The sequence below is a fragment of the Oryza sativa genome, chromosome 3, assembly GCF_034140825.1.
Source record: "Oryza sativa Japonica Group chromosome 3, ASM3414082v1".
Taxonomy (NCBI): domain Eukaryota; kingdom Viridiplantae; phylum Streptophyta; class Magnoliopsida; order Poales; family Poaceae; genus Oryza; species Oryza sativa.
This window is the reverse complement of record NC_089037.1, coordinates 30,739,186-30,761,143: the sequence shown is the minus strand read 5'-3', so window position 1 is coordinate 30,761,143 and position 21,958 is coordinate 30,739,186. Positions and strand designations below refer to the sequence as shown.

Genomic DNA, 21,958 nt, shown 5'->3' with positions numbered 1-21,958 from the left:
TATAGGCTAAAAAATTAATTGCACAGGTTGTGACTAATTTGTGAGACGAATCTTTTAAGCTTAATTGCTCTATGATTTGACAACGTGGTGCTACAGTAAGCATTTGCTAATAACATATTAATTAGGCTTAATAAATTCGTCTTGCGGTTTACTGACGGATTCTGTAATTAGTTTTTTTATTAGTGGTCGAACACCCCATATGACACCCTATATAATATCTGATGTGACACGCCAAAACTTTACACCCCTGGAACACCCCTTTCGATTATGTTGAATAGTGAACCATCACCAATATTCAGATTTTGTAATCCCGTCGCCCATCCTTCCGCAGCCCATATCCTTGCTAATCGCAGAGCTAGCCCACTCCTCTCCCAGACTGCTTGCCTCACCATGTAGGCCCATGCCGCGCACAGACCGCACCACCTACTTCTCGATCGTGGGCTTACCTGAGATGTGTCAGTCTGCTCGTATTTACGACTTATTATTATTTTAGTGATAAACGATATATGTGTTGGCAGTGCAGGGTCTATAGTAATTTTCTTTACGACAAAAAATCACATTACATTGTCTATACCATCTTTGCGCATTTTAATTTTTAAGTAAATTGCACGTTCGGTCTCTAAACTTATCCGTCTATGTCACCTAGATTCTCACACGCTCAAAATGCAGATGTAAGCGCCAAATAGTTACAACCCCTTTGGAACCCTATGTGTGTGACATGGCATCGTCAATAATATTATTCTACACTAACTGACAAGTGGGTCCCACTTACAAAAAATATTTTTCTTTTTTCTTCTTTTCCCTATATTTTTCTTCTCTTTTCGTCCTTTTTCACTACAAGAATCCGCAGTTGGTGACCACCTCACCGAGCTTGAGCTCCTAGCGGCACTAACACCGAGGGCTAAGAGACGGCAGTGAGCACAGCCGCTGGCAAGAATGCGGGTTTAACATTTCGTTTTCTCCATTTTTATCAGGGTGCCTAAATTTCCGTCCGAAATTATTTGAATTTTTGACAAAATTTGATCAAATTTGACGGTAGAGCTAACACACGCCGTGCTCGGAAAATTTCTCCGGATTCTCCGTTTTTCGGTTCCGCTCCCTCGCTCCTTCCCTTTTTCTTGGGCTCCCCTACCTCCCATTTTAAATGTGGTAAAAAGTAAAAATTTGAAACACAAGCCCCACCACGTACCTAGAATAAAAAAAATTACAACATGATTAGTAATTTTTCTATAACTCTAATCCCACACTGTGAGCAAATACTAAGTACTTCATCCGTTTTACAACGTAAGACTTTCTAGTATTGCCTATATTCATTTAAATGTTAATGATTCTAGACATATGCATGTGTTTAGATTCATTAACATATATGTGTATCTGGGCAATTCTAGAAAGTCTTACGTTATGAAACGGAGGGAGTAATTCTCTTACTCTATTCCTTACAACATTTTTTTATTGGTCCCCAGGAGGTAACATATTTACTCCGTTCTGCAACACAGATCTCTCAGCAGTCCCAGAGATAATATATTTACTCTGATGAGTTCTCTAGTCTGTCTTCCTTTCAATGCAGTAATTATTTTACACAAAAAATATATCAAGAGATAAATGCTTTACTGTACATTGGATCACACCACACTGCACGAAATAAAAAAGAAAAAAAATACACGCTTTCATGGCTGAGGAAGCAGGTGTGGCCAGCGCACGGAGGCAGCGAAGAGGGCCCCGATCGACAGCACGAGCAGCGGCCACTGAGTAGGGGTCGCCAGACGACCTCCCACCCATCCTCACCCTCCAGCCGCGCGACGCCGAGAATATGCCACCTCCTCACCTCACCTGACGGCAGCTTGCAACGAAAGGTTCACCGGTCATTGTAAGTCATTAATATGGCACCATTTTATCTAATTTGGCTATATTAACCTCGCTGTATGGCCTTTCTCGAAGTATTCAGCTATCACGAAAGTAACCTTGTGTCAGTTTTCTTAAAAAAAAGGAAGCCATGGTTCCAGGCTTCCAGCTCATTTCTCTGGAGACAACTATACCCCTTATGGGCCTTCGTTATTTAGCTAGTTTGAGGTGGTCCTGTATGATTCTCCCTTCAATTAAAAAAGGGTCGAGTTGCCTTCTAGCGAGCGCTATAACACCACTTGTCATTTTTAGGGATGTGTTTTTTTTTAACAAAGCACTTTTTAGGTGCAATAGGAGGAGCGGCACGGAGAGGAGATCGCTTGGCGCGAGCTCTCTAGCTCCAGTCCACCTCACCGGTCAGTGGCTCTCCTCTTTGGCGTGCACTGCTTGCCGGTCACCGGCGCCAACCGCCATCATCACCAAGATGCATCATCGATCAACGGGCTGTGACGGTGGATGGATACTAGCGGATGCGGAGCCATCGCTTCTTCGTGGAATAAGCGAGACGGCATATTTGCAAACGAAAAATAATTTGTGAATAAAACTTTTATATACGTGTTCTTAGCAATCTAAAAGCAAAGGCTGAAAAATAAACTTCGATGAAAAAATCTCAAAATCAGATCTAAATTTAAGGTTGAAAATTCAAATTTTGGCTGATAAGCATAAGCATAAGCGAAAAAAAAGAGACCCTAGAAGTAGTAGATCCAAGAAAATTGGGGGGGGATGAAGTGGGAGAGAGAAAGCGGTTGGTTGATTACAGTAAAAGTAGCATATACTTTACAAGATGAGGTTGTAAAAGAATTACTACTCGGAACGCAACAATGGAGGAGGACAGGGTGGTGTTAGTTGGTGGGATCGCTGGGTGTAGAAAGAAGCGATTTTCTTTACTAATCCAAGCGCTACGCTTTAGGTAGTAAGTCTATAAGTTTAAACTAATATTGCCAAATTCACAAAAAAATTAAAAATTTCAGAAAAAATAATATCATATCAGGGGGTTCAATAACCGAAATTTTCGAAATTTTAGAATTTCATTCTGGAATTTTGAACCCTAGAGAGGATAGCTACGGTTGAATTGCTTCTCGCCATGGCCTCCATGTCGCTGGCCTGCCGCCACTCTTGTGGTTGTTGCTTATAACCCCTTTGGGACAAAGGGGATCAAGGAAGCTGGAGGTCGACGGATGTGAGTAGGAGAGCATGGATGCTGGCTAAATGAGGAGGAGGAGCTCCTCTGGATGATGCGGTCCTAGAACATGGGTGATGCTTTTATCGAGGTGAGCTTCAAGCTTGCGGCGGGAGATGGGGAAGAAGAAAGGAGGGTCAACGGGGGAGTGGAAGAGAAGGCGTGGTGGCAGTGGAGGGCGGTGGTGCAAAAGTAGAGAAGGAGTGGAGGGTGGGGAGCGGGAATGGCGCGGAGCGGTAGGAAGGAGCATGTTGTGTGGACGTAGGCTCGCTGGTAGGATATAGAGGAGCCAGAGATTGAGCTAGGAGGCATAAGGGACTCGCTAGTCCATCATCCCTCTCGTCGACAAGGGCCTCCATGGGTAAGGGGTGAGGGAGGAAGAGTAGCTTGGCGCCGCCTCGAGGCAAAGATTTAGTCAAAGGTAGAAGAAGAGAAAGCAATATTGGCAACGTCTCGAAGAAAAGAAAGAGGAAAGGGGAGAGAAAAAGGGGAAAAAGTAAGAAGGAAAAAAAAGAAAAAAATGACCTAGTTGCTAGTTAGTGTAGAGTTATTGAAGATGACACATTAACATGAATGGGCATGTCACGTCAACACTACATAGGATTATCAACACAATTTGAGACCAGCATGACACACTTGACAAGTATAGAGACATATAACTACATTTTGAGAGCATCGAGACCAAAATAACACAAGCACTCTACTCTTATTTTTTTATCTATTTGTTGGAGGTAAGCTATGGGCCTTCGACCGACATGCCGAAGCAACATTAGAGCCTAACAAAGTGGTGCAAGGTGAAGACTAGGCGACAAGAAGCAAGGTGGAACAACGGAGCGAAGCACCAAAAGGCAAAGACCTGGTAGCGTGAGGCAAGGCATGGCGAAGCAAGCCGGTGGTGAAGCAAAGCGAAAGGACGACAAAGCACGGCCGGCCTCAGTATACCAAAATAAAGAGAGGACCAACAAGTGGTGTGATTGCAGCCCAGTGAGGCCCATGGACCAGTCAGATGGGTCAAATGAGTCCCAGCCATGAGGACGGTTATGTGAAATCACTAGCCTACTATATCCTAGAGTTGTAAACCTATAAATAGAACCCAATGGATGTGCAATAGGGAACACATTTTTTCGAGAGAAGTTAATATACAACTATTGTGCTTTCCACTTCACTTTAAGTGAAACCTGTCTTTCGGCAGAAGAGAACACTATTTTTGTAAACCTATAAATAGAACCCAATGGATGTGTAGTAGGGATCAAATTTTTTCGAGAGAAATTAATATATAACTATTGTGTTTTCCATTTCACTTTAAGTGAAACCTGCCTTTCGGCAGAAGAGAACACTATTTATATGGGCTCCATTACAAATAGTATTTTTTCGAGAACCATGGCACTTGGACAGCAGACACATGGTTGAGTTAAAACCCTGCAAACATTTCTGACAAATAGGAGCTGGCAACATCATAGAGGCTTATTGGCTAGCCACCGTTTCCCCATGGCGAAAGATTATTTAGGCCTGTTTACTGTAGCGACATGGGAACCACCCTGCACAACCAACCAAATGAATCATCCACAACTCTTCATTTATGTCACTTATGTATCTAAAGGGGTGGACACTATATGCACACAAATAGGATCCATCAACTAGAAAAGATCAATCGAAAGAACATTAAAGGATAAAATCACCTTTACTGTGGCAAAGGTCAAGTTGTTGGCATACGTAATTGTGAATCTGCAAAAAAGAAGGAAAAGAAAAGCAATGCATAATCCTCATTAGATCAGGCAAACATGAAAAATAACATCAACTGAGAGTATGTGAAAAAAGAATTAGATGGCTTAACCCAGCAGCTTGGCCATCCACATGCCATGCTCTCCAGTCATCAACTATGAAGAAGTTAAAGGATCTTATCCATGCCTGAGTGCTCAAAAATGGCACCTTGAGATCATGGTCACCGCTGCACTCACAGATGAACATATCATTATGATTTTAAGATGCAGAATAATGTTCATCATGTATGAATGATGCAGATAACTGAATTTTCTCCTTTGATGCTTTCACCTCATCACAAGTGCTCGGTAACCTCTTGTGGTGAGATTAAAATGGTAATCCAAGGCGTTTGGGATGTCTTTAGCATAGGGAAATACACCTCTATTTCATCTTAACCACTCACCAATGGTTCCCTGTAGCCATATTTGTACAATTAGTGCATCAGTCATACTTACTTAGCGACCTAATTAGTTAACAAAATCATGCTCTTATGTTGGGGATATATCATCTTCTTTACCCGCAACGGTTATGATGTTGCCGATTTGAAAATCATTTTTCTATAAGAAAAGCCCCTATATATGCCCATGCTTGTAAATGCAGAACATATCATATGGTTACCTTCTTGATCTTAAGAGCATCTCTAGTCGTATTGTCATTCATCCAGCAGTATGATAGGTAGTAACCATATGACTGAATTCAAGAAAGAAATGATAAGCAAATTAACATTACAAAAAGAGGAAGGTGAACACTGCAATGTAATGTATCTACACAATCTTACGTCTAATATCAGTTTATCTTGGCTAACCAAGCCATGACCTGCATGAAGGGCCTGATCCACCTACGAACACACGCTCCTACGACAGGGGCAGAGTCTTGAGAGGACATGGTCTACCCTGCACGTCTCTCACACCTTCCTAAAGGGACTACACCATGATTGGAGATGCTTGTGCTTTCTATTTGACAGGCTGAGTCCCGCCAATGTCATATCTGAAGAAGGGAATGGCCTCGTATAATGAACGACGATCTCTCGTACCCTTAGGTTGTGTTCTTAAGTCTAAGTTTCCAACCTCATTCTCTGGTTTATTGCGCGCACACTATTCAAACTACTAAACGGTGCGTGTTTTGCAAAAAAAAATTATATAGAAAAGTTTTTTTAAAAAATCATATTAATCCATTTTTGAAGTTTTTAAGCTAACAATTAATTAATCACGCATTAATCCATTGCTCCGTTTTCCGTGTTAGAGGTGAGCACCTAAGAACACAGCCTTAGTCCTCCACCAAAAATCCTAAACCTATCCTTCGATCCTTAGAGGCACTGGAAGGGACCCAAAGGACCGATCAAGGCCATTGGAGAAGGTGGGTTAAAAAGGACAACGATGCCCATAGCCATCTACAGTGAGACACCGACGCCTTTGGCATCAAGCCAGTCTCCTGCCTCGCCTACACCAACAGCAGAGTAGATGAAAATGATTGTGACCATATGACATTCATGGCTTTATCTAACCGTGATCAGTTCTATCACTTTATTCCACAATAGAATTGGTGATCTTGTTTAGGCTAGGTGTTAGCGAGATCAAAACTCAAATCTATTTCTTAGAAAATTCTACATTCTTCAATCAAATTAACACAATGGACCCATGGATAGTAAGGACTTACAGCGCAATCCATAGAAGGTCGAATAGGTGGCTTGCTTAGCCGGCTGTATTCTTCCAGCAGTGCCCTGCTTGCTGAAACATCTATTGTAGGTTTTGGTGCAGCTTTAACACATTTATCCTCCAAGATATTTCCATCCGAAACTTCAGACATGAGCTACACATGGGATTTGTGCAGTAAGATAATACTAGATGAATATTAGTAAACATACAAATTAGTACAGTGCAATAATCTTACTTTATTAATAGTATATACGACGTTAGCACACAATTGGTTTGTTGGGTTCACAAAATCTCCTTTGCAATGCGTTACCGCAGCCTTCAAAAGAGGAATAGGAAAATGTTATGCAATAGTATCACCCCACTCAAATTGAGTGTATGGATTTGATGTTACCTCATATAATTGATCAGATATAATTCCAACGCCATGAGAATAGGGAACATGGAAATTTTTATCGAATTTCGAACCTGTTATGGGGTTGCCAACTATATATCCCTGTAACTGATTTTGTATTTACAAGAAATAGTAAGAGACATGATGCTGCATTATCGAAATTTTTATAAACTGTTTGAGAGATAAAAATGGCATGCCTTAAGATCAATCAATGGTCGTTGCCTTTGTTCTTCAATTGCTGGTGAGTAGGAAGAAATTAAGACAAGGTAAGAGACTAGCTAAAAAGAGTACCACAATCATTATTGGCATGTGAACAAGTTGAACAGTTAAAAATATGGTGGGATTTGTCACTCCCGTGCGGCATTATTTGACTTCTGAGATTAGTTTGAAACTTTTAACAATTTTGTACATATTTGAAAGAACACAACAAAGGTTCTAAAACATATGGTTATAACTGCAAATTAGATTATCATCTAATTCGTTTTATAGTATGTTAAGTGTATCGTTGATTACCTTCTGAAATGTATTGCACGATAACTGGAACCACCTTTCCAGCATATGAGGCTCCACCAACATAGAAATTATGTGAGCGGTAGCGTGGGTGATCATTGAGCCACTACATTAATATGCACAAGATGATAATTAAGTAATAAACTAGAATACAAATACATAGTGTTCTTTCATTCTTAATATACTAGGATATGAAATTTGCTTCTAGTCACCTCCTTCATAAATGTGACCACTTGTAAAGAAGATGATATATCCCCAACATCGTAACCATTGGAATCACGTGCGTATGAGAAACCAGAACCGACAGGACTATCCAAAAAAATTATGCTTGCCATCTGATAATTTGAACCACAAATTACTAAGTAAAAGCGAGGTAGAAAGGAAGTTCACGAGGGTTTGGGAGAATGATATATATCACCTGTGTCCATGAATACTGATTATAAACCAATCTTGGCAAACTACCATTATAAGCTTCCAACACAAAATTCAAAGGACCTGTATAAAATCATCACCAATGGAAATTAAGTATTTATATGCGTAATTCTAACACGAACGAATAATTAATATTCACCACAATAGTCCCTTTTTACAAGAACAATACAGTTAGGTTGGGTGATTATTTTCTTAAATAAAAAGGTTTGGATAATCATTGGACTACTAACCTACTTCGTAGGCTAAGCCAGAGAAGGCCGAACAACGGGGCCCACCCACCAGCCACAATACCAAAGGGTCCGTGTCAGGGTTCGTCTCTGATTCAACGAAGTAGTAGAAGAGCTCAGTGCCAGTCTTCTCCTCGATACCAATATATCTACAGTGTACACATGTACGTGCATATGTACCCAATTCTTACATGATGAATTTATGCTCGTATAGTATGTAACAGTTGAAGAAAAATGGGACTCTCGGGCCCTGTTTGGTGGAGCTTGTCCCAGCTGCAGCTTTTCCCAAAAGCTGCTTCTGCTAGAAGCTGCCCCAAACAGTCCACAGCTTCTGAGAATCTGTGGTTACAGATTCTGAAAAATGAACTAAGAAGCCAGAAGCTGGAGAAGCTGGGTTTCATAGCTTTTCCAGATTCTCAGAAGCTAGCTGCTAAACGGCTGCTTCTCAAAATCTAAAGCTCCCCAAACAGGCCCTCGGTGAGTGGTGCTTACCCAGTCTCGAGGTAGAACGGCAGGCGACCATGGAATCCCGGGAGGTGAGTGATCACCGACGACGACGACGACGACGACGACGCCGAGCACGGGAGCGCCGGTGGCGACAGAAGCAGAAGCAGCAGTAGGAGAAGGCAGGTGATGAGGCGTGGCGGCTGCACGAGGCTGCATTGCCCTGCGCTGCGGTGACGATGCGAACCCATCGTGAGGAGATCCAGGAGGAGCGTGGCTGCAGGCTTCCTCTTGTTGCTCTGCTAGTGCTCTTGTAGCTTCGACAAGCCAATGAATGCATGGCAAGAGGCCATGGGCAAAAAGTAATGATGCTAAAACACTCCCCTTTTTTTTAATATACGATGGTGTTGAGTTTTAGCGTGAGGTTTAACTATTCGTTTTATTAGAAGAAATTATAAATTCTATTTATTTTGTTATGACATTATTAAAGAAACTCTAACCATGAGTTATATTTTTACATATTTACGCTAAACTTTTGAATAAGATGAATGGTCAAATATTATGTGAAAAATCAACATCGGGACAAACTAAAAGTTTGATAAACATTAGATTCGCACTTTGAACTTTTTTAAAAAATTCTTCAAACTCAATTCGAAATTTTGAAAGCAAATTCAATTTCCCCTTTTGAATTACTTATTTTTAATCAGTCTTTCCTTGTGCAAAATTCGTTCACATTCTCATATATCAAAATTCACCCCAAGATGCAAAAATCTCGATCCCGTGTTGTGACCGATTATGAATGAAAAAAATGAAAATGCTAAGATTTTCCTATAGGTAGGTAGTGAAGAAATTCCTTAATTATTTTTTATAATTTGAAATAACTCCAACCATTATTAATAATATTTTTCAATTAAAATTTTGATTATACAATTAATTCTACTATGTTGATCCCCTTGTTGATCAAACACAAATATACATGTAAGGGTCTCATCCTGGCTCCTGGACGAGTCCTGGCATAGAATCGAATATACATCACTGTGTACAAATTAGAGGTCCTGTAATTAATCCCTTGACTGCATGCATTTGCTGGTGGTCTAGTATAGTACTGCGTCTTCGTGGGCTGCGGTGGCAAACACAAAAATCAATTGACTCGGAGACGGACGTATGCTGATTGCTGGACGATGGATGAATGGACCAAACGATGGTCGACGACATATATGACTCGAGCAAACAAATGTAAAAACCAACTCAAACGTATAAGGTAGCAAAGTACCGGTAGAAACACCTTTATTTTTTATAATAGTAGAAAATTGAAGAGATGGAGATAGAGATAGACAAGAGTAAATTAGACTTCTTTGAATCTAATCAAACACATATATGTAAATTTGCCATGTACTAAATCCGAATCAATCATTATTGAATCATTTCGAATTGTAAGCAAACATATTTATACGTAAATTAGGCATGTACTGAATCCATATCTCTTTATAACCAAAGGAGCAAGCATGCCAACAAATATACGTACATATCTTTTTACTACTAGAAAAAGTATTTTCACAGACGTGGGTTTTTTCCCTAGGCGGATATGGCTATGCCAACAAATATACGTACATATCTTTTTACTACTAGAAAAAGTATTTTCACAGACTTGGGTTTTTTCCCTAGGCGGATAAGACCATTCGAGCCAAATGTCCGCTTATGAAAATGTAAACCGGTGTGGAGCTCGCCGTCCGTCTGCGAAAATCAATTTTTCCAAGAAGACCATTTAAGAGGTCCGCGTGCGAAAATACCTTTATTAAAAAAATATGATTTTTGCAGGCAGAACCTTAACTGGTTCGCCTAAAAAAATCATGCCACCAGAAAAAAAAATCTAAGTCTCACCCTTATCTTCTCCTCCACCATCCTTATCCTCTCCACCACTCATTTCCCTCCCCCTCTCTCTCTCTCCACGAGCAGCAAGCCGCGCGCGGGCGCCCCTCCCACGGCTCCCTCCTCGCCGTCTATGCCCCCGGTTCCCCTCCTCGCTACCTCCACCGCGCCTCCTTGCCACCTCCGCCGCCGGCCACGACGCACGACGACGACGGCGCCTACGCCTGTGTCCTGCCGCCGCGACGACGACGATGACGCCGCCTGTGGATCCGCCGCTGGCTCACCCCGGGCATGCAGATCCGCCGCTGGCCGGTCTCGGGGAGGGGAGGGGAGGCAACGTCGACGAGGAGGAGAGGCGGCGGCTCGGCTCCTTCCTCTCCTGGCGACGTGTGTCGACGACGACAACGACGACGCTGCCTGTGGGAGGGGTGGACGGAGGAGGAGATACGATGGCTCGGCTCTCCCCTCTCCCGGCGACGCGCGGCGACGACGACACTGCCGCGGCCTATGGGGAAGTCGAAGGACGAAGGACGAGAGGCGGCGATGTGGGGATGACGATTGCCTCGACGATGACGGCGCCGAGATGTGACGACGACGACGATGCCGGCTATGGGGGAGGTTGGCGGACGGAGGAGGAGAGCCGTCGGCCGGAGGGGGAGGCCGGCGACAGCGCCATTTTTTTTATTCGCTGTAATGTTTTTCGCAGGCGGGTGAATCTACCGCTAGGACACATACGAAAATCATCTATTTCCGTAGGCCTTTGCCTAGAGGCGGTCTTTTCCCCGCCTAGAAAAATTATTTTAGGCCGCCTGCAAAAAAAAACCTTACTTCTAGTAGTGATGGTTGTATAGTCTAATCTGCAATTAATGCGTGATCCAATTAGATTGTAGATAATTACATGGGATGAAACAGACCAGACTCACGTTCTCATAGACCGACAACATATTTATTCGAATAGAGTGACGTATCAAAATTTTGGGTAGAAACATCTTCAATTTTCAATTTTCATAATAGTAGAGCTAGAGAATGGATAAAATTAGCTTCCTGTGAATCTAATCAAACAAATATAAAAAAATTAGCCATGTACTAAATCTGAGTCTCAATTATTGAATCATTTGGCCGGAATCCTAATCAAACAGACATACACAAATTAGCCATGTACTGAATCCGTATCTCTTTATAACCAAAGAAGCAAGCATGCCAGAAAATATACGTCCCTATCTCTGTATGGCTGTATAGCCTAATCTGCAACTAATACGATTAGATTGGACATAATTATATGGATGAAATGGACCAAACTCCCACATATTCGTACAACGACATCGCATCAGAATAAGGTGACAAACAAAAATTATGAGCTGCAGAAACATTTTCATTTTTTATAATACTAAAGAAAAGATATAATGGAGGTAGTATATAGATCAAGCCTTCCACCGAGGTCACTCTCGTTGTTGATTTTCCTAAACATAGTATATATGTTGCTCTTTTCCTAAACAAAGATTTAATTATCTGTTAATTCACCTGTTAAAATCAATATATCGTCGTGGCTTGGTAGGTAGGAGGGACCAAAATCATAATAAGTTGTTGCTTAGTTGGGGGTCAAAGGATTAATTGGTAGGCAGGAGGGACCAAAATCATAAGTACTCCTTCATTGTTACAATTGGCTAGTCAAAGGAGTAAAGTGACTACAGCCAATTGGCCAATTTGATCTGTCACCTTCTGGTCTGTTTATTTTCGTTCTCAAAGGATTGAATGCCATTTCTCAAAAAAAAAAGAAAAAAGAAAAAAAGAGAGAGGATTGAATGCCGTACATATGCATTGAAGTTTACGATCGACTGGATCCGAAGGGTTGCTCAAGAATGTATTTTGTCTAGATGATACCAGGGTATATGCGAGATTGAGATAAAAGAGATGGAGACAATGATTTTTATACAGGTTTGGACCCTAATAGCCATACTCCTGTTAGCCGAAACTGGTGTTGCTCTTTATTCATCTGAATCATATAAGTATAATATTTGGGATAACTTATCTAGCCGTTGTTGACATGGTGGCACGAAAACAAACATGTAGTCGACGACGGGGTAGTATTCCTCGTCGAATATGAACTCGTCGAGATCACTCTTGTCGGCCTCTGCAGGCACCGGATTGGGTTTGTCTAGGCTATCTCTGATGTCGATGTCTGACGGCATGTGTTGGCTTGTCTTGGCTTGTGTGTATCTCCCACTTCTCCTCCTAGGGGGTCTTGTATTTATATCCATAGATATCTCCTTGTCCAAGTAAAACTAGGGAGACAAGTATGAATACGATCCGAGTAGTCATTGTCGTTTCCATATAGAACTCTACTCGTCATTCCTTATCCGGAACTCCTTCTATATATAAGATATGATTCCGTATAAAATTTGGTATATAGTGAGCCCGGCCGAGCTTAATCGATTACTATTGGGTATGTGATATCTATAACCATGACACGTTCGATGTCAATCAACTAATTACCATATTTTCACAGTGTTCTACAACAAATACCGTGAACTTTGAGTATCTTGTAGAAATTTTTTCCCTCCTTATAATATTGGTACTTTGCATGTTTTGATCTTCAAAATATATGTATATAATAACTACATATGTCGTAAAATATAACAATCTAATATCGGGTAAGATATGTCCTATTACTATAAATCTGGATGGGGTGTCCGTCCAAATTTATAATGCTAGGATGTGTCTGAAAGCATCTAGACCCCATGTGGTATTTTGGTGGTTGATGATAATATAATCATCGGAACTAATCATGGTTGTTAAGTGTTGAACATGGATTATGATGGCAACAGGGTGCGCGATCTTCCGTCAGGTGAAGATAACTATTAATTTGACATAAATTTGACATACATGATCCAGCTTTCGATCAACACGATCTAAACCATGCAATTGCAGCACCACATCTCCTCTGGTTATCAACCATGCCGACACCCAATTGACCTCGTCAAGAAGGCTAATCCCTATATGTGAATCAAAGAACTTGAAGTTGGGGTTCCACTAACTGATAAACGGTAAAACTACAATGGCAGAAATAATCTAAGCAAAACATATGTGAACATATGGAAGCAAAGGAATGATCTTATCTTTGATCATAAACCTCCCTCCTTGTCTTCCTGGAGGCAACTCCTTAAGTGAGATCTCGTTCTTCTTTTGTTTAGACTTAATGAGATTGACAAAAATGTAGTGAAAAATTGGATTTACTCTTTGTAATTCTTTGTATTTTTTCTTCCATTTAATAAAAATTAACAGCGGGGGCCTCCCCTTGCTGTGTTTTTGTCAAAAAAAAAAGAAGCAAAACCCAACACTAACTCAACGATAGATACTGAGTATATAGGTTCTAGGGTCAACCAAGGACCCCTGGACGCGTCCTTATTAGGCTCCGACATGATACATGGCCCAACGCGCCAAAGACGATGATGCAATACCCGGACAGATTCTAGATGCCCTCCTTTTAACGATTCTTGTTGACTTAGAAGGAATTTTAATGTGGGAATAGATCGATTGAAAATGTGATCTCATTAGCTTTCCATACATATGAAAAACATAAGAAAACGGAGTCCGAATGTAACCCGTGCAACGTTTTTAGTGCGGACTGCTTCTTGAGTCTAATGTGGACTCGAACTTGATAGGAGTTTGGCCTCCATCTTAACTTGAACGTCCATGATGACTTTGTTCATCTCCTAGCCTCTCCCAAATGCTCTCTGGTCTTCTCCATAGTTTCTTACCATAATTAAATCATTATGTATCAATCTATCCTCAAAATCAAATAAAGAAGTACTTAGAAACAAGCTCACCTGTAAATTCAATTATCGGGTGCGAGTTTTGGTTATTAGACCTTACATAGAAACTTGAGGAGTACTGTGTGTATCTAAATAAGTGATGAGGACCTCATTAGATTAGGGTTTCGATAATGAACGTGTGAACATGCTGCTCAAACCCTCAACAGAACGGTTGCAACAAGATGAATTTACTACCTCTCTTGATCATCTATAATGCATTCGAGGAGTTGGGGTAAATGTGGAAGTGACAAAAAAAAGACTATACATGTTAGTAGCTTGGAGTTTCAAAAGTGCTAAAGTCTAGGTGTGGTGCACATTAGATTAGTAGTTGTTGAATAGTCCCACGTTGATTGTGGAAGGGCAAAGAACCTAATAAACTAAGTGAAACCCCGTGCGTCATTGTGGGAGTTCAGTATGATAACAATAAGTAAAAGTAGTGTATAAAATAGCTAGATAACATAAGCTTAGTTGATGTGGTTTATGATAATTTAAATTTAAATAGTATATAGAATGATAATTTAAATGTAAAAGTAAGGTGATGTGGCTTTATGATAGAAGAAAAGGAGAAAGATAGTTTGGACCACATATTAAATAAGAACTAAAAACAATTGAGGTGATATGCCTTAATAGAGAAGAAAATGATGGAGATAATTTGGACCATAGATTAATCATTTAAATACTAAAAACAATTGATGTGATATGGCTTAATGAGATGAGAGAAATAACATTAATTAAGTGAGGATGAACTATTAGGTATGTAGGATTTTATAACAATAATGAAGAGATATATTGAAATATTATGTGAATTACGTGGGATGACGATTTAACATGCTTGTATTTTAAAAGATCTATAATTTAATAAATTATAAAATTATAGATAATATAGCATATTTGCATGATGTATAAATGTAATAATCGTTAATGGATAACGATGTGACATCTTGTTACTGGATGATGATGATGTGACATCTTTTAATAATTGTTAGTGGATAATGATGAGACATCTTGTTACTGGATGATGATATAGCATTTTTGCATATTAAGCTTTAGAATTTTGTGGGTTGTAACTTTATATTAAGATAGGATAAGTAAGGGAGCCTGCACCTTGTTAGCTAGCTTTTGGGTGGACCTTTACGAGATCCTATAGTAGCCTCTCAAATCGAGTGCTAAATTAATTAGTGGGTAAAAACCTCGTGTGGTCAAAGTGGTTTGACCGGGTGCATTTGCATTTTGCATCCCAAAGTTGTAGTAGCAACCCGAGCTAGTACTTCTACAACTGATCAGGATTTTTTTTCTCTCCATTTTTCAATTTGGTCAGTACTGGACCCTCTATTTGGCGGAGTATTTATCTTGTCTTCTATTCGTTGTTGGAAAACATGGGAGATAAAGTAGTTCTTCATACAAACAATACCAGTTGCACGAGTATACAGGTTGGGTCAAAGCAGGTGAACATCACAGAGGCTTATTATCTAGCCAACGTTTGCCCATGGCAAAACCTTGTTTAGGATTGGTTTCTATAGAGGTATGGCCACCACCCTGCACATCATAAACCTTGTTTAGGATTCTTCAGAAAGCCAGTATGTGAATTGTGAAGGGCTGGACACTATAGACACAAATACCAGTTTAACGAGAAAAGGTCAAGAAAGAAAAAGTAACACCTTTACTGTGGCAAAGGTCAAGTTGTTGGCGTACAAAATTGTAAATCTGCATAAAAGAAGATGACACATAATATTAATATCAGATCAGGCAAACATGGAAAAAACATCAATTGAAATGCACAATTTGTGAGCAGAAACAGATGGCTTAACCCTGCAGCCTGGCCATCCACATGCCATGCTCTCCACTCATCAACTATGGAGAAGTTCAAGGATCTTATCCATGCCTGGGTGCTCAGAAATGGCAATATGAGATCATGGTCACCACTGCATTCATAAATGTCATAATAATTTTTAAGACATGGAATATGGATTTAACCTGCAGGAAGCAGATAAATGAATTTTCCTCTGATGATTTCACCTGAACACAAGTGCCCGGTAACCTCCTGTGGTGAGGTCAAAATGATACTTGATGCTGCTTGCGACATCTTGAACATAGGGTAGCCCTGTCTTGCATCTTATCCATTCGCCGACTGTTCCCTATTGTCATATTTGCGCCATTATTGGATTTGTTATATTTAGCCAACTTTTTTAACAAAATAATGGAAGCTTTTCCTAGCTAGCAAATCATACTTTGTATAGATGGCATCTTATACTCTTCTCATTTAAGCTTCGCAAGAAATCTTAGAAGGGAAACACATTGTAGGGTCCTAATTATACAGGCAAAAGATAACGAATGGTTACCTTCTTGATCTTAAGAGCTTCTCTAGTCAAATTGTTGTTCATCCACAAGAATGATAGATAGTAACGGTATGACTGCATTTAAGAAGAAAAACAGGAGGCAGATTAACATTAGGAAAAAACAGAGTTGTGATATAATGTATCATTACAATCTCTTTATACTGCTTCTTTAAAAAAAAACTACAATCTTCAATCAAACTAACACAATGGGATCGATGAATGATAATAACTTACAAAACAATTGATAGTAGGTCGAACAGTCGGCTCACTTAGCCGAATGTAATCTTCTTGCAGACTCCTACTTCTTGAAACTTCATTTATGGGTTTTGGTGTAGCACGAACACATTTATCATCCAAGATATTTCCATAATCAACTTCAGACATGAGCTGAAACAAAAGGGATATGCATAAGTTTGATAGTAGTTGGATATTAGTAAACTTCTAAACTAGGTTAGACAAGAATCTTACATTATCAATAGCATTTAGGGCCTTAGCACATAATTCATTTGTTGTGGTCACATAATCTCCATTGCAGTTTGCTACTGCAGCCTACAAACAGGGAAAGGAAAATGCTACAGAGTTGTATCACCATATTCTAATTGTATGGATGTGAAATTACCTCGTATAATTGATCAGATATGATCCCAACACCATGAGAATATGGAATTTTGAAATTATCATCAATCTTCGAGCCTGTAATGGGGTTGCCAACTATATACCCCTGTAACTGATTTCATATATAAGCACCAAAAAGAATATAAGAAACATGATGCCACATTATTAACTATGCAAAGGTCACTAGTTGTTTGAAGGATACAGAATGCCATGCCTTAAGATTAACCAATGGCTGCTGCCTTTGTTCAATTCCTGGAGAGCAGGCATAAACCAAACGAGGTAAGGAATTAGTTATTTGATTGGAGGTAATGATTAAACATAAGTAGATGCAAACATTAATTGGTTTGTGGCGAATTGAAGTTCAAAGGTTGAAAACATAGTGAGCTTATCACTCTGAAGAAATTAACAAACAAATGCACCATTTGTCTTTTGAGATTAGTTTGAACTTTCCGCTGAACACTTTTTGCATCTTTTATATAACACAACAGAGGTTCTAAAACATATACATTAGATGATTTCCGAAATTATCTCCTCATAGTATATCTTATATTTTTGAGAATTGGCTTGTGGGAGTTAATAAAAAATCTTTTCAGGGCAACATACTGGCTCTGATCTTGGGCTCAGCTACATGAAGAAATCAAGTCAGTGAAAGGTGCATGTCGTAATCTTGAGTCATTGGTTATGCAGCTGTTCGCCAACTTTCGATGGAGATTCACAAATAAAATTCAATAATTTTTATGGTCTTTTTATGCTGTGTGAGTTTTTATTAGTTTGTCTGTGTTTTTGTTTATTCAGGTGTGAATTTTTGTTGAGTTGGTGTAATAATTGGCTGTAACTCTTTGAGCAAAGGTCGGGATTATATTCCATTATCTAAAAAAATATTCTCATCTAATTCATCACAGAATATGTGAAATATATAGTTGATTACCTTCTGAAATGAACTTCATGATAATTGGAATCACCTTTCCAGCGTATGAGCTTCCTCCAACATAGAAATGATTTGAGAGATAGCGTGGGTGATCATTGAACCACTACACTAGTACGTACAAGATGGTAAGTAATAAATATAGAAGTTGTTCTTCCATTTTTACTGTAGTAGAAAACCAGATGTGCTTTCAGGTCACCTTCTTCAGAAATGTTACGACTTGCAAAGACGATGATATGTCCCCGACATTATAACCTTTAGGATCATGAGCGTATGAGAAACCAGAACCAACAGGAGTGTCCAAGAAGAGGATGCTTGCCATCTGATCATAGTAACAGAACCACAAATAAGTAAAATGAGGTAGAGAGAAATATCCTGTGTGTTTTAGAGGAGCATATCACCTGTGTCCATGAATACTGATTATAAACCAATCGTGGCAAACTACCATTATAAGGCTCCAACACGTATTTCATAGGTCCTGTACATAATCGTCACCTATGGATATCAGAAGGTTAACACGTGCAATGTAAAATATGTGTGAGTGTAGAGAGCACAGAGCGTAGGAGCAGACCCAATTGCTCCCCAGTAGTCCAAAACCATGGCAAACTGTACAATCTTGGCCACCATATAATCATGCACGAATATGTGTTAGGTGGGTGTAATTTAGTATATCAACCTGTAAAGTGCTCGTTTCCAGTTCGTGCAAACCATGACTAAAATGGCTTATCAATGTTAATTTTACGAAGTTGATGTTTATCAGGACGTAACGTGTATATGTGTAATGAGTATGCATAAGACATATTATATTTATAATTTTGGTTTCTATTTTATCCTTTATTATGGTAATGATGAATTTCATATATTTCTAACCCTTATATCGATCATTGTTTGGTTTTTCATATCTTTTTACGATCACTATATCATATTCTATCTTTTTATGAAGAGGTGTATATCTAACAACAATCTTCTCATGTGTGTGTGTGTTTACCTAGTATGCTAATCAACCTCTAAATCAACAAGATTAGCTACGTAGCGTATTTTTGGTTTTTCCCCACACACACACCAGACAAATTCATGTACCAAAACAAGCATTTTACAAATTCGTGCACTAGATTGCACCCACATGACAAGTTTGTTCACCGATGATGCAATTTACTCAAAAATATGTATAATCATGCATAATTTATTAACTCAAAAAAATCATGCATAATTTATATTCGATTGAGCCAACATGAGAATAGTATTAACCTTAGAGCAATGAAAGCATAGTCTCTGTCAGTTCTACAAATCTTTTTCTCATCATCAAATCCCAATCACTACTACTAACCTACTTCAAAGACGACACCGCTGAATCCGGAGCAGCCAGGCCCGCCTGTCAACCAGAGGATCACAGGGCCTGTACTTGGGCTCCTCTCCGATTCAACGAAGTAGTAGAAGAGCTCAGTGCCCGTCTCCTCGTCCACACCAACATACCTGCAAGGTTATTTCTCAATTAAGGTCCAGCTAGAAAAAATATCCGTGTATTGTAACGGGTAAATACGTTTTTTTAATATTAGGAACCGAGAAATAACTTAAAATATTAGAATTGCTATACACTATAATAAGGTAATTACTTAATCCAAACCATTTCGAATCGCTAATTAGCAATCAGTCGTTAGCAGGGTGGCACCGGCTATCAGTTTCGGACCCACCAAATATATATTTTTTCTACCCTATACATGCAAACTTTATAACTTTACATGTATACCTATAAACTCTATACCTATATAGTTTATGTATAAATTCTAAGTATTTTCTCCGTTTCACAATGTAAGTCATTCTAGCATTTTTAGCATTTTTCACTTTTATATTGATGTTAATAAATCTAGACATATATCAATATGAATGTGAAAAATACTAGAATAACTTACATTGTGAAACAGAGGAAGTATATGCGTATATGGTTATATATACATACTCCCTCCGTTCCAGAATATAGCAACCTAAAACCGGATGGGACGTATCTTAGTACTACGAATCTGAACAGGGACATGTCTAGATTCGTAGTACTAGGATACATCCCGTTCGGTTCTAGGTTGCTATATTTTGGACGGAGAGAGTACATACAGTAGTATATGGGGGAGGACGAAAGGGTGGAAACTGACCACGCGCCTGCAGCCGCGGATCAGCGTCTCCCTAAGGCTGTGTTTGGATAGCAGGGATGGGAACCCAATCTCCCCGCACGGAAAACGGAGCGGTCCATTAGCGCGTGATTAATTAAGAATCGGCTAATTTATTTTTAAAAAATGGATTAATTTGAATTTTTTAAGCAACTTTTGTATAGAAACTTTTTAAAAAAAATACACCGTTTAGCAGTTTGAAAAGCGTGCGCGCGGAAAACGAGGGAGAGGGGTTGGGAACTTGGAGTTCCAAACACAGCCTAAGCCATGTACACCCTCAGTCCCACTGTCCCAGATTCACTGACAAAATAAATTTATTTTTCAACAGAGAATAGTGTAAATACGTAGTGGCATCCCATACCATTCTCTCTGCAGAAAGTCAGAAACCAACCAAATCAAGCAAAACGAGTCGTCTGCTCTACTCCTAATTCCCCTGGGATTCGATTCCCTTTTGCGTTTGAGTTTCCAATTTCCCTTCGATTAAAAGTCATATGTAACAGCTGGAGAAAAGAAAACATACAGGGAGCCCCTTACCCGGTCTCAAGGTGGAACGGCAAGCGGCCGTGGAAGCCCGGGAGGTGGGTGATCACCGACGACGACGCCGAGCACGGCAGCAGCAGCGGTAGCAGGAGGAAGAGGACGCAGGTGGCGAGGCGCGGTGGTTGCAGGAGCATGCATCGCCCCACGCGGTGAGCAGCCATTGTGAGAAGCTCCAAGACCATTGCTTTGCTTCCTTTTTCAGTGCTCTGGCAGCTTGAAGATCTGAGTTTTTTTTGTCAACAGTTTTTTTTTTTGTGGAACTAAGTAAAGCTCAAGCTTATAATCAATGAGGAAATGAGGTCAGTAGTTGTGTTAATTTATTCAGCACACAACTCACGCGCAGATATATAAGAGAAAACAATATAATATTCTTAAAAAAATAAAACCAAGGGTACTGTTTGATCTGATATAGACACACTAGCTACTAACCGATTCCTCACCACACATTATGCACATTAATGTGTGTTCGCGATCAGTGATGGAGCACATCGAAAAATTTAGATGGATCGAACACGCGACATATGTGATTTGCATGTATGAGATGGTACCTCTCGTAAGAAGATTAAAAATAACAGGTAAACAACAGTGAACGCAAGAAGTTTGTGCAGTACTGCTAGGAGCAGAAGTGCAGAACGCAAGCAACGATGGTGAGCCCATCCTCACGATGGTACGTAGAGTTCACCTGGTAGCTGGTACTGGTAGAAGCTCGAGTTTGAAGCTCGGCTGCATACAGGCTATACCGCTCATGGTTTGTTCACGGGGTCAGCAACAACTCATTTGTTCGCTGGCGGAGGAACGGGCGGGCGGGGCCGGGGGTACGGCAGGTGGGTCACCCTGCCGTATGGGGCTCTCTGCCTCTGTATACCATAACCAAATGGTTGTTATGGGTTTATAATGGGCTATATATATCCCAAAAATCCTAATGGACGATCGCTCGCTTGGATAAAGTCGACGCGGTCGTTTCCGGAAAATGCTAGTCCGTGCGGTGCTCGCGTGTCTGACAGGTTACACGATTGGTTCCGACAAGTTGCACGATTGGTTCCCTTTGCATTTTTGGCACTGTTTTTTTTCCATCTCGTGCTTTTCATTTTTAAGTATGTTTACATACCTAAAGTTTTTACTATTAAAGTTTAAACTCATAAAGTTTGTACACACCTAAGCTTTATGCAATAAAAGTTTATATTACCGATGGATTTGAAT

At 40.0% G+C, this 21,958-nt stretch overlaps 1 protein-coding gene and 1 pseudogene across 4 annotated transcripts; both read right to left on the bottom strand.

Annotated features, from left to right (window-relative positions):
* Nucleotides 1-4,322: 4,322 nt before the first annotated feature.
* On the bottom strand, nt 4,323-8,869 carry LOC4333997 (serine carboxypeptidase-like 2; annotated as a pseudogene). The gene is made up of 14 exons (XR_001544742.3): nt 8,551-8,869; nt 8,062-8,207; nt 7,818-7,894; nt 7,612-7,734; nt 7,403-7,505; nt 7,087-7,127; nt 6,890-6,997; nt 6,734-6,814; nt 6,500-6,652; nt 5,462-5,533; nt 5,135-5,256; nt 4,917-5,030; nt 4,762-4,807; nt 4,323-4,620 (listed from the first exon to the last, which is right to left on the bottom strand). The product of XR_001544742.3 is annotated as a serine carboxypeptidase-like 2 (transcript).
* Nucleotides 8,870-15,562: 6,693 nt separating this feature from the next.
* LOC9271773 (serine carboxypeptidase-like 18) lies at nt 15,563-21,494 on the bottom strand. 3 transcript variants are annotated; one of them, XR_001544776.3, is made up of 14 exons: nt 20,753-21,494; nt 19,387-19,532; nt 18,461-18,537; nt 18,259-18,381; nt 18,063-18,165; nt 17,349-17,386; nt 17,139-17,246; nt 16,988-17,068; nt 16,754-16,906; nt 16,523-16,594; nt 16,158-16,318; nt 15,992-16,065; nt 15,842-15,887; nt 15,563-15,719 (listed from the first exon to the last, which is right to left on the bottom strand). XR_001544776.3 is itself a non-coding variant. In XM_015777144.2 (14 exons), the coding sequence occupies exons 1-14, from the start codon at nt 20,938-20,940 to the stop codon at nt 15,636-15,638; spliced, it is 1,452 nt and encodes a 483-aa protein (XP_015632630.1). In that variant the 5' UTR covers nt 20,941-21,494; the 3' UTR covers nt 15,563-15,635. The 3 variants fall into 3 exon arrangements, 2 of the variants coding, with proteins under 2 accessions (XP_015632630.1, XP_015632631.1); XM_015777144.2 differs by having other exon boundaries at nt 15,992-16,105; nt 16,200-16,318; XM_015777145.3 differs by having other exon boundaries at nt 15,992-16,105; nt 16,200-16,318; nt 17,139-17,240.
* Nucleotides 21,495-21,958: the final 464 nt, after the last annotated feature.

Excerpts from the sequence above, each read along its gene's own strand:
- LOC9271773 (XM_015777144.2), bottom strand. The coding sequence starts at position 20,940 with ATGGTCTTGGAGCTTCTCACAATGGCTGCTCACCGCGTGGGGCGATGC. Across the intron at positions 18,538-19,386 it reads CGGTGTCGTCTTTGAAGTAG|GACCTATGAAATACGTGTTG; the intron begins GTTAGTAGTAGT and ends GATTATGTACAG. Across the intron at positions 15,888-15,991 it reads GTGGATGGCCAGGCTGCAGG|ATTTACAATTTTGTACGCCA; the intron begins GTTAAGCCATCT and ends TCTTTTATGCAG.